Genomic DNA, 12,653 nt, shown 5'->3' with positions numbered 1-12,653 from the left:
GGCCCACCTAAATCCACACCATGTATTAAATAGCATAGGCCAGGGGTCTTCAACATTTTCTTGCCCAGGGACCCACTTCCTGGCAAACTGGTGACCCAGGAACCCCCATCATATACTAGCAAAAAAATAGCCTATTGACTGGGTAGCCTATATAGTTTTTTGTTTTTTTCAAACCGTTCTATATTTCAGGTTCTCCAGTGAGTGTCTAATTGGCTTCAATTAGTATAATTTGCTCAATATTAGGAGTTGACATCATTAGAAATAACATTCTTGTCTTTTCTAATGCAGGTATGTAATAAAAAAATATAAAAAATAAAGTGGTTTATTCTGTTGCTAACTATATTCATGAACATTTCAATACAAATAAATAAGAAATCTTATTTTATATTTTTGCAGACCCCCTGCAGTACCTAGGTGTCTGCGAATCCCCGGTTGAAAACCCCTGGCATAGGCCTATCTAAATCCACAACATTTATTTGTTCATTAAAGGGCAGACATGACTTTCACAATGCTGTAAGAACTATGAGACCAATCTGTACTTACAATGTAAATATGATTGTTTGCATACCTAGTTTTTAGGACCAATTCATATAAAATGAAACTTTCTACTCTTACTGAATCCAAACCCTTCTCTTTTCTTAGGTACACAATTCCATGCCACTCCAAGGCAGCACACTTTGACATTGATTGGGGCAAGGAGGACGACTCTAGCCTGCTCATAGGAATCTACGAGTATGGTTACGGCAGCTGGGAAATGATTAAAATGGACCCTGACCTCAACCTGACACACAAGGTGAGTCTGAAGAAATTACATTTATGTGCACCACAGTTTTTATATTACTCTAAAAACTACTACCACTGCTACTACTACTACTACTACCATTACTACTACTACTACCACTACTACTACCACCTATTACTACTACTACTACTACTACTACCACTACTACTACAACCACTACTACAACCACCACTACTACCACAACCACCACTACTACCACTACTACTACTATACAATTACTACTACTACCACTACTACTATTACAACTACTACTACTACAACCACTACTACTACTACTACAACAACCACTACTACTACTACCAGCACTACAACCACTACTACCATCACTACTACTACTACCACTGCTACTAATACTACCACTGCTACTAATACTACTACTACTACCACCACTACTACTACTACCACTATCACTACTACCACTATCACTACTACCACTACTACTACCACTACTACTACAACCACTACTACAACCACCACTACTACTACCACTACCACTACTACTATACAACTACTACTACCACCACTACTACCACTACAACTACTACCATTACTACCACTACAACTACTACCATTACTACTACTACTACTACTACAACCACTACTACTACTACCACTACAACCACTACTACTACTACTACCACTACAACCACTACTACTACTACTACTACAACCACTACTACAACTACACTACTACAACTACTACAACCACTACTACAACCACTACTACAACCACTACTACAACCACTACTACTACTACTACAACCACTACTACTACTACTACCACTACTACTACTACCACTACTACTACTACTACAACCACTACTACTACTACTACAACCACTACTACTACTACAACCACTACTACTACTACTACCACTACTACTACCACTACTACCACCACTACTACTACCACTACTACCATTACCACTACTACTACCATTACTACTACCATTACCATTACTACTACCACTACCACTACTACTACCATTACTACTACCATTACCATTACTACTACCACTACCACTACTACTACCACTACCACTACTACCACTACAGCTACTAGTACCACTACAGCTACTAGTACCACTACTACAACTACTAGTACTACTAGGTAAGAGCTTTTGTGTTGTAGTTGTATTCATTACGCATCTGTTCCTTTGTGTGAACCAGCTCCTACCAGACGACCCTGACAAGAAGCCACAGGCCAAGCAACTGCAGACGAGAGCAGACTATCTTATCAAATTACTGAGCAAGGACCTGGCCAAAAAGGAAGCACAGAGGCAAGCAGGGACGGTACGTGTCTATAACTGGCTGGATCACACTCTTCACACACTATGTTGCCACGCCCACTTCACCCAATTCCTGGTCGAACATCATTGTATTCCTCCCAGCCCATTCACAAACAAGAAAATATGAATTACTTTTGTCAAAACTATTTAAATAATGTGCCAAAAAAATTAAACGTGTTCTTTGTAGAGGGAAAATAATTGAAAAAAACATATGCTTGTTTTTACTTAGTATAAGCACCCGGAAGCCCACGTTCGTTAGCATTCTCATAGCTTTTGACTGGCGTCATTAGCTAGTTAGCATATTAGACTGTATCAAATGGTCGTAATCCATACAGACTGTATCCCTTTTTTGAATCAAAGTTCAATGCTTAAAATTGTAAATGTTAGACACAACGTCAATGACCGAAACCATGCCGGAACATTTTGTGGAGATAACATTAGGATAAATGCTAGCTGTTGTGCCACAAAGCTAACAACGCCAGTCAAAGCCAAAGAGAATGCTAACTAATGTGGGCTTCCGGAGTGCTTATACTGCATAAAAACAAACTTGTTAAATATTTTCCTCAACATAGAACAAACATACTTTCATGTTATGTGCACGGTATTTAAGTTTTGGAACAATATCTTGCTTGTTTGTGAATGGACCGGGAAAGGAAGAAAACAATTGCAACGAATTGGATGTGCCCTTGTTGTTGCCAGGTGTCATAAGGTGAATACACAGTCTGTGCTTTAGTGCATCTCCTTTTCCATTGGCAGTTCCTCTGCAATGAGATTATCAATTCCTCTGTCTGCATTCCTAGCTAATTGCAGGTGAGGAGTTGTGTAGTGTTTCATTTAGTCTCAAATTTACACCTTAAGAAGTCCACAGTTAAAGTTAGTCTGGGATTCTCAAAACAAAGCGGCCGCCTTGCCACTTGTTTTGGTATGCAGATGAGGGATGAAAGCGAGGGAATTGAAGCTTTTTAAATTCATTGACTATGCTCAAGATACAATAACTAACAGTCCAGTCCAACGAGCTGCACGATACAAGACTACGGTCTCCAACGGAGTACCTGCGCTTATGCCGTGGTGCCCTTCACTCTGCAGCAATGTGATAGCTGCAAGACAAACAGTGGAGAAGTGTAGCCTTGTGCTTCACGTTCTTAGTTGTTGCGGAAGTCGGACAATATTCTGTAACTTTGTGCATCGCTGACTATCAAGTCCAAAAATGTATGTACCGATACCAGACTAGCTTTAAGGGATGTTGTTGAGCTCGTGGATGCTGCCATTTGATCAGAGCAGAGACCTCTTTTGGTCTCTTTGTCATGTCTGGTCTGTATGACAGAGTGTCAGTTCCTCCCAATTAACGTGAAGAGTTGAGCGGTTTTAGTTGGTGTCAAAAACAGGAAGTTAGTCATGACAAACTGTCTGCAATTTTATCATCGTCAACAACGTGTCAAGTGTCTCTGAAAAGGCTATGGTGGGGAAAAATATATATATATTATATAAATAGTATTATATATTTTATATATGTATGGACCAATGATTGAGCTGGCTTTGGCCATCAGAGAATCCAAATCCAAGTGTGGCAAATATAATCACCAGGAGGATGATTAATCACACATTTTAAACATTCAATTGTGACATTGACAAGTCCAAAACCCAGCACACATTCTATTTCAAGGGCCCATGTGTTTTTTTCAATTCGTTGTAAAGAATGAATTAAGAATTAAGTCCCTTTTTGTTGTTGTTGTTGTAGGCCAATTGGCGGAAGAGGAAACCGAGGAGTAAGAAGACCAAAGCTGTGAAACCAGCCAAGGTGGACGAAGTGGTGAAGAGTCCGTCCTCTACGCCCCACTCAGACAAGTCCTCAGAGGACGAGATTGAGGAGGAAAAGGTATGTGGAATGATCAGCTTCCTCTCCCCCAATCCTAACCTTAGCCATTAGTGGGGAAAATGCCAAACTGAACCGAGATCAGCATCTAGGGGCAACTTTACCCTACTATGATCAGAGACTCCTTATGGCTGTGGATAGTAGACAAGGGATCCCTTAATGAAATAACAATGAGTAACAGATCAAATTAACCCCAGTAATCAGTTGGCTAAACTCAATGTATGGGCCCAGTCTGAAAATAACCTTGGATATATCAGTTGTCAAGGGAGAGAGAACTGGGCCTACATTACTGTGGTACGTTAAGCTTATTGCTTGCTCTGTATAGCAGTGTGATTAAACCCATGTGCCCACAAGCATAAGTATAGAATTCAGTTAAGGTAATCTTGCATCGAGGCTGTCAAGCTATTCTAACCATCTCTCCACCTCCCAGGAGGTGGTCCCGGTAAAGCTGCCACCGAGAAGGGGCCGAACGGAGCGCGTGGTGGTGAAGGAGGAGCCTGAGCCAGAGGAGGAGCCCGAGCCAGAGGAGGAGAAGGAGAAGGAGCCCAAAGAAAGGGAGATGAAGAAAGAGGTTAAAAAGGAGAAGAAAGAAGAGAGCCGCGAGGTGAAAGAGAAGGACCTGAAAGAGAAGAAAGAAACCAAGCCCGTGGATCCAGTACATGAACAGGAAGAGGTCACAGGGGAGAAGGTAAGATAGTTTTGACTAGATGGGATACAGCTTCTGTAAGATTAGATTGTTTATAGCGGGTTAGGAAAATTGGTTTAAGGTTTGGGCTTAGATAAAATGCATTTGATGTTCATTTGACAGTGTTTCCCCTAGGGTTTTTTCCCCAGTGGCGGTGGCTAGGGGGGGTAGTGGGCGTGGCCAATTTAAAAAATGTTGGCGCCCTAATCTTGACTGCATAGACAATGTTGCTGTTTAAAGCAAATGTCCTGCAATTCTACTCATGTTGTCATAGCCTTTGACATGTTTGCTATCTGAGTGACTCAAACATATTATAATAAAAATCAATGGGGGCACCTGTCACATTTATGTACATTTTTGATTCTCTCTAGTTGACTCTAGTTTTTATTTTGGTGATTGTTAATTCCCAAAGATGATCTTATTTAAACATATATATATATATATATATATATATATATAACTCCATTATCTTTTCTACTTACTTTATCTGGTTTTGGTCATTTTAAGTTAAAAAAATATTGGTCACTTGTTGGTCACTTGTCTTTTTTCCATGTGTGGTGTTAACACATTTTTGTGCATTATTAGTAATTTATTGTGTTAAGCATGTAGGATCTTTGGTGTCTTATTTACAAGGTTTATAATGTCTCTGCGTAGCATCTTATTAATTGTGACTGTTTTTTCCTGCAGCCGAGCGAGGTGAAGACTGAGGTACGGGAGAAGGTGAAGAAAACTTCTGACACTCCGGTCCACATCACAGCAGTGGGAGAGAACATCTCGGAGGAGTCGGAGGAACTGGACCAGAAGACCTTCAGTGTGGTAAGTCACACACAAGTCTGCTCAGTGAGTCGGGACGGTAACAAAATACTGCCCGTACCAATTTTGGCCCTCCATTAACCGTGTATATCCTGTCTGTGTCCCTCAGTGTAAGGAGAGGATGCGACCGGTCAAGGCGGCCCTGAAGCAGCTGGACCGTCCGGAGAAGGGCCTGTCGGAACGCGAGCAGCTGGAGCACACGCGCCAGTGCCTCATCAAGATCGGAGACCACATCACCGAGTGTCTGAAGGAGTACTCCAACCCCGAGCAGATCAAACAGTGGAGAAAGTAATGCGCCTGACATTTTTTCACATTCAGCGTTTTGTTACAATCAATTTTCTGATTTTAAGATCAAGCTCTCTGAAATACGTGGTACTGTTATTTACCCGTGGTATATTTAAGCAATAAGGCACGAGGGGGTGTGGTATATGGCTGTTCCTGGATACATCCCTTAGCCGTGGTATATTTCCCATATACCACAAACCCGAGGTGCCTTATTGCTATTATAAACTGGTTACCAACGTAATTAGAGCAGTAAAAATACACGCTCCGTCATACCCGCAGTATACAGTCTGATATACCATGTCTGTCAGCATTCAGGGCAACAACCACCCAGTTTATAATGTCTGATATACCATGATTGTTGAATAATCGTTCTGATTGGCTTGAAGGGCATTCTAGAGGGTGCATTATTTCCCTATGACACACAGTATATTTACACGGTACAATTCAATGGCTGTAGTTCATTCTTACATGTTTCAGCTGCTTTTGAACGCAAAAGTCGAATTGAAAACATTATTGTCATTGTGGAATTCGATTTGGCAAACTAGGACAGATTTGGTCTGTTTGGTTACCAAGGCAACTCCTGTAGCTGTCTAGTGAACTTGTTAGCTACTTCAGTGGATGTTGAACACATTTCAGCGGTAATTAGTTAAATTATAGCCAAAAAGGGATAATTAACTTGGGGCTCTATGCGTTCTAGCGTGTTGTGGAACAAACCTTCCACGTTGTGCATTATTTTCCAGAAAACGCATAGCCCCTCGTTGATTATCCTTTACAGATTCACACAGGCTGGAATGCTTTTTTATAAATACAAACAACATTGAAGATCATCCCATCCTTGGGGAGATAGGACAGGCAATGGCCTTGGCAAACTGACAGAATGTTAATTTCCTGATTATAAGTTTTGTAACGTTTCATAACACTGGGGTTATGGAAACAGAGCTCAGGGCATGTCGATGTATATCCTTTACCAATCCAACTGAGCTGGTTATGTTCCTTTGACTGCATTCATACCGTTACTTTGTTATGGGGCTCGTTGTATCAATGACCAGTGTTGACTTAAATCACTTTTCCCCCCCTTATCTCCAGAAACCTGTGGATATTTGTTTCAAAATTTACAGAATTTGATGCAAGAAAATTGCATAAACTGTATAAGCACGCAATCAAGAAAAGACAAGAGAATGCTCAGGTATGTATAAGCCCTGATGAAAGGGTTGCTGTTCCAGCATGTCAGGGACATGAAAATACAATTCAATCACTTCATAAAGGCTTAACTGGGCAATAAAGTGATACAAATATAGATTGCATTTCTTATCTTTCCAAATAGAATTTTAATGGCAGCGTTTTATGATGATCTGTTTTACAGGCAGCAGATGGGATCACTAGCACTGTAAATACCCATGGCTTTAAACATGCAGGTATGAACTCTCACCATTTTAGTCTGTTTGTTCACCATCTTGGACTAGTTTCTCTTTTTTTGGGGGGGGGTGTCATCTTAATGACTACGTTAAATGAGGGATACATAAAACAAATATTAATGAACAATGAGAAAAGCAAGTGTGTGTGTGTGTGTGTGTGTGACCTTATTAATCCCGGTTGTTCTTCCTCTCTTGGCCCAGACATGGAGAGGCTGAAGGACAACTCTCACCACGACGACAGCAGCAGGGACAGCTACAGCTCTGAAAGGCATCACTCGTCGTCGCGCTACCATGAGGACCGCGACAGCCGGGACAGGCACACCTCCGACCCCTACAGCAGGATGTCGGGGAGCGGGGGAGACTCCAGGAAGAGACCCTACTCGGCCTTCAGCAACGGCAAAGACCACAGAGACCACTACAGGTCAGACCGGCAGGACAGCAGGTAAGACCAATTATATACTCTTAAAGGCTTCCCCCTTTTTGTGGTAAATGGTTCTTTTCAAGTTGGTGCCAATTCAGGACATTTTCATTATTGTTCTACTGATTAGGTTTTGGGGCATTAGTTCTTGAATCTAGTGCAACTCTATGCATAATAAATTGGTCCCATTGTGGATCAAACAATTCTGTAACTAATCATTTATGTATATTGATTTCTGTGCATGTCAGTCTTGCTCACGGTGTCCTCTTCATCAGATACTACAGCGACAGTAAGCACAGGAAGGTGGACGAGCACCGGTCAGGCCGAGACGGACGGATGGACAGCAAGGAGCGCTCACACTCAGACCACCGCTCCCATTCCGAACACCACTCGGGCTCCGACTACTCATCGGGCCACCACAAGTCGTCATCGCGAGGTGACTCCTACCGCTACCACGCAGACTGGCAGATGGACCAACGGGCATCGGCCAGTGGTCCCCGTTCGCCGCGTGACCAACGCTCGCCACGCGACCAACGCTCGCCCTACGACGGACGCTCGCCGTTAGGCCACCGGTCGCCCTTCGAGTACTCGTCAGACCACAAGAGCACACCAGAGCAAATCTGGAGCAGCCGCAAGACATAACCGCCAGCGTCGGCCTGGGCTGGAGGAGCTAGCCTAGCGGGGAGAGTAATCAGCCATAGACATGCGTTGAACACAGGAAATGCCTTATGGGGACTGTGGAAGTAAACAAAGCTGTACTACGCACTGTATCTGTGGTGTCCGATCTCCAACAGTGGACCACGTCCCAGGAACGATGGCGGTGGGAGCGGGTTGGCAGACAAATTGCATATTTTTGTATTTAAGAGTTAAAAGCTGTGCCATCGGTGTCGCAGCATATTTCTTTTATTATTTTTATAAAATGGACGCCTTTTTTTACTCCAACGGACACAAATACCCTCGAGTGCTGTCTCACCAACCCACGACACTGGATCCTGCTATTGACTGTTTGTCTCTCTCACGTTTTAATGTGGTTTTCACGTTTATTTAAGGAAGTGTTTAAATCAAGAAGAAAAGTAACGTTTATGTATTTCTCTCATAATCATGCTAAGAGTGGATGTAAGGGTCTCGTCAAAAAGCAGTCTGAATGACTTGGGCTCACCTTCCAAAGTACCTCGTTTACAGTGTTTCTAGTGACCACCTTGACGATCTGTTTTTTCTTTTTTGCATCATGCTTTAATTATTTAATTTCTGCCTCCGCTGTAAAATAACCAGGATTTTTTTTTTGTGAGCAATTTAAAATGTCTCTTTTCACAAATTATACTACTGTAAATTATTGTAAAATAGTAAATCAATGGGCTTTTTTCTTCTCAGGCTCTTTTGGGTTTGTTATTACAACTCTTACCTTTCCCCATCAACTCAGGCTTTTTTTGTCCGTTTTAAATGTCAGTTTCGTACAACACTTAACTTTAATGATAAATGCTATTCAGAATAACTTTGGTAAACGGGGAAATATTCTATTAGTTCATTATTCCCCTAGAGCAGGGGTACTCAACTCTTAGCCTACTAGGTCCAGAGCCTGCTGGCTTTCTGTTCTACCTGATAATTAATTGCACCCACCTGGTGTCCCAGGTCTAAATCAGTCCCTGATTAGAGGAGAAGAATGAAAAAAAGCAGTGAACTAGCTTGGAGGTCCAGAGTTGAGTTTGAGGGCTCTAGAGCAACTTCTTCGTTTATTTGTTTCTTTTGTGAATTCTGTTGTGAATACATGTCTGAATAGACGAGTTGAACACTCAAGTTTTACTCAAACATGTCGTGGAAAACCAGGAGGGGTCTATCAAATACAATACGCCTGTAAGATCTCAAATAAACTAGTCTTTTTACAGAAATCATTTTTTCTTTTTTTTAACATAGGCAATAATGTCAAACCTTCTATGCAGCCAAGTGTATTTCTGGTGAACAGCCGGAGTGAAGCTGCTGTTACAGTTCAGTTGTACATAGATTTTTTTCTCTATATTTCAAAATGAATTTACACTGAAAATGCATGGATTTTTAAGATCATTGTTTTATATAGTTTATAAAGTCATTAAACTCAATCACTGTACTCACTTGTAATCTGGAATGGTCTTCGTGTTGGTGCAGATGTCACAATACTGGAATTCTGGATTATGTCCTGTAACAGTGGTCCCCAGTTTATTACAATGGATTAAACTATGACCCAGAATCCATCTTTCCCTCAACCGATTTAAGAGACAATGGACCAGGACAGCATAAAAGCTGTGGTTATGCTATCACTAGCTACAGGAGGCATGCCTGTAAGTTTTAAATAGATCATTCACCCAAATAACAAATTACTTTTTTGGTAATTTACTATGAGAAAATACAATCCACAAGTTGGGGTTGTTTACCTAGCTACTGTCACCAACAGTTAACTTTCAGCATTTTCTAACTGATAAACAATCGAGGTCAAAGTACCTGATATTAGCATGTTTCAATTTCATGCACAGGAGGTTGGTGGCACGTTAATTGGCGAGAACGGCTTCCAGATGTTTGATGCCAATTCCATTTGCGCCGTTCCGGCCATTGAGCCGTTCTCCCCTCTGCAGCCTCCACTATCCTCCCAAAGTGTTAAATGGATTACAGTGCATTCGGAAAGTATTCAAACCTCTTCAATTCCACATTATGTTACGGCCTTAATCTAAAACGGATTACATTTTTCCCCCTCATCACACACAATACCCTATAACGACAAAGCAAAAACAGGTTTTTAGAATGTTGCATATGTATTCATTTTTATTTTTTTAAACATACCTTATTAGTATTCAGACCCTTTGGAGTTAACCTGTGGTGAATTCATTTGATTGGACATGATTTGGAAAGGCACACACCTGTCTGTATAAGGTCCCACAATTGACGGTGCATGTCCGGGCAAAAACCAAGGCATTGGGATGAAGGAATTGTCCATAGAGCTCCGAGAAGGGATTGTGTTGAGGCACAGATCTGGGGAAGGGTACAAACATTTCTGCAACATTGAAGGTCCCCAAGAACACAGTGGCCTCCATTCTTAAATGGAAGAATTTTGGAACCACCAAGACTCTTCCTAGAGCTGGCTGCCCAGTCAAACTGAGCAATCGGAGGAGAAGGGCCTTGTTCAGGTAGGTGACCAAGAACTCGATGGTCACTGACAGAGCTCCAGAATTCCTTTGTGGAGATGGGAGAAACTTCCAGAAAGACCATCTCTGCAGCCCTCCACCAATCAGGCCTTTATGGTAGAGTGGCCAGAAGGAAGACAGGTTTCAGTAAAAAGGTACATGACAGCCCACAGAGTTTGCCAAAAGGCACCTAAAGGACTTTGACCATGAGAAACAAGATTCTCTGGTCTGATGAAACCAAGATTGAACTCTTTGGCCTGAATGTCAAGCATCACGGTCTACGGTGAAGCATGGTGGTGGCAGCATCATGCTGTGAGGGTGTTTTTCAGAGGCAGGGACACTTCTCAGGATTGAGGGAAAGACGAACGGCGCAAGGTATAGAGATCCTTGATGAAAACCTGCTCAGGACCTCAGATTGGGGCGAAGGTTGACCTTCCAACAGGACAACGACCCTAAATGCACAGCCAAGACAACAAAGGAGCGGCTTCGGGACAAGTCTCTTAATGTCCTTGAGTGGCCCAGCCAGAGCCCACACTGCTTTAACAAAACAGTGACTCATTCAATATGGAAGTGGTCAGATGACGCAGATTCTAAGCTACAGGACTGTTTAGCTAACATAGACTGGAATATGTTCAGGGATTTGTCCGATGGCATTGAGGAGTTTACCACAGCTGTCACCTGCTTCATTAATAAGTGCATCAACATTCTCCCCACAGTGACTGTATGTATCCCAACCAGAAGCCGTGGATTACAGGCAACATCCGCACAGAGCAAAAGGCTAGAGCTGCCTCTTTCAAGGAGCGGGACACTAATCCAGACGTTTAAGAAATCCTGCTTCGACCTCTGACGAGCCATCAAATAGGCAAAGCATCAACACAGGACTAAGATAAAATCCTAGAAATGATAGCTTTGATGCTCTTCGGATGTGGAAGGGCTTGCAAACTATCACTGAATACAAAGGGAAACCCAGCTGCGAGTTTACCAGACTAAATGCCTTCAATGCCTGCTTCGAGGCAATCAACACTGAACCATGCATGAGTGCATTAGCTGTTCTGGACTGTGATCACGCTCAACATAACGTGTTTAAAAGGTCTTATATTGGCTAACATTCACAAGGCACCAAGGCCAACCAGATTATGTAGCTAATGGATTTCTGTAGCTCAGTTGGTAGAGCATGGCGCTTTTAACGCCAGGGTAGTGGGTTCGATTCCCGGGACCACCCATACGTAGAATGTATGCACACATGACTGTAAGTCGCTTTGGATAAAAGCGTCTGCTAAATGGCATATATTATTATCAGGAAGCATACTCCGAGCATGCGCTGACCAGCTGGAAAGTGTCTTCACTGACATTTGAAACCTCTCCCTGACCCAGTCTGTAATACCTACATGTTTTAAGCAGACCACCATAGTCCCTGTGCCCAAGAACGCCAAGGTAATCTAAACACAACATGTAAAATGTTGGTCCCATGTTTCATGAGCTGAAAACAAAGATCCCAGAAATGTTTCATATGCACAAAAAAGCTTATTTCTCAAAATGTTTGTGCACAACTGTTTATATCCCTGCTAGTGGGCATTTCTCCTTTGCCAAGATAATCCATCCACCTGGCAGGTGTAGTATATCAAGAAGGTGATTACACAGGTGCACCTTGTGCTGGGCACAATAAAAGGTTACACAACACAATGCCACAGATGTCAAGTTTTTAGGGAGTGCAATTTTCATGCTGGCTGCAGGAATGTCCACCAGAGCTGTTGGCAGAGAATTTAATGTTAATTTCTCTACCATAAGCATGGATCCTGGACTTTCTGACAGGCTGCCCCCAGGTGGTGATGGTAGGCAACAACACATCCACCATGCTGAGCCTCAACCCGTGGACACCCTGAGGAGTGTGTGCTTACTCCTCTCCTGTTCACCCACAACTGTG

At 42.4% G+C, this 12,653-nt stretch overlaps 1 protein-coding gene and 1 non-coding gene across 2 annotated transcripts in view; both read left to right on the top strand.

The window, feature by feature from the left end:
• chd1 (chromodomain helicase DNA binding protein 1) overlaps positions 1-9,685 on the top strand; it is a 40,247-nt gene extending 30,562 nt beyond the window's left edge. The window contains exons 28-37 of the mRNA XM_046290579.1: positions 643-793; positions 1,973-2,095; positions 3,830-3,967; positions 4,395-4,652; positions 5,337-5,465; positions 5,572-5,750; positions 6,834-6,933; positions 7,111-7,162; positions 7,364-7,604; positions 7,856-9,685. Of these exons, the coding sequence (XP_046146535.1) occupies positions 643-793; positions 1,973-2,095; positions 3,830-3,967; positions 4,395-4,652; positions 5,337-5,465; positions 5,572-5,750; positions 6,834-6,933; positions 7,111-7,162; positions 7,364-7,604; positions 7,856-8,222 (1,738 nt within the window). The 3' untranslated portion in view covers positions 8,223-9,685. The remainder of the gene's footprint in view (positions 1-642; positions 794-1,972; positions 2,096-3,829; positions 3,968-4,394; positions 4,653-5,336; positions 5,466-5,571; positions 5,751-6,833; positions 6,934-7,110; positions 7,163-7,363; positions 7,605-7,855) is intronic.
• LOC123989655 lies at positions 4,192-4,319 on the top strand. The gene has a single exon (XR_006830610.1). It is a non-coding gene; the product is annotated as a small nucleolar RNA ACA64 (small nucleolar RNA).
• Positions 9,686-12,653: the final 2,968 nt, after the last annotated feature.

This window comes from Oncorhynchus gorbuscha, linkage group LG11 (genome assembly GCF_021184085.1).
Source record: "Oncorhynchus gorbuscha isolate QuinsamMale2020 ecotype Even-year linkage group LG11, OgorEven_v1.0, whole genome shotgun sequence".
In the NCBI taxonomy this organism is placed as follows: Eukaryota; Metazoa; Chordata; class Actinopteri; order Salmoniformes; family Salmonidae; genus Oncorhynchus; species Oncorhynchus gorbuscha.
The sequence above is the reverse complement of the archived record's forward strand: the minus strand, read 5'-3'. Positions and strand labels throughout refer to the sequence as shown.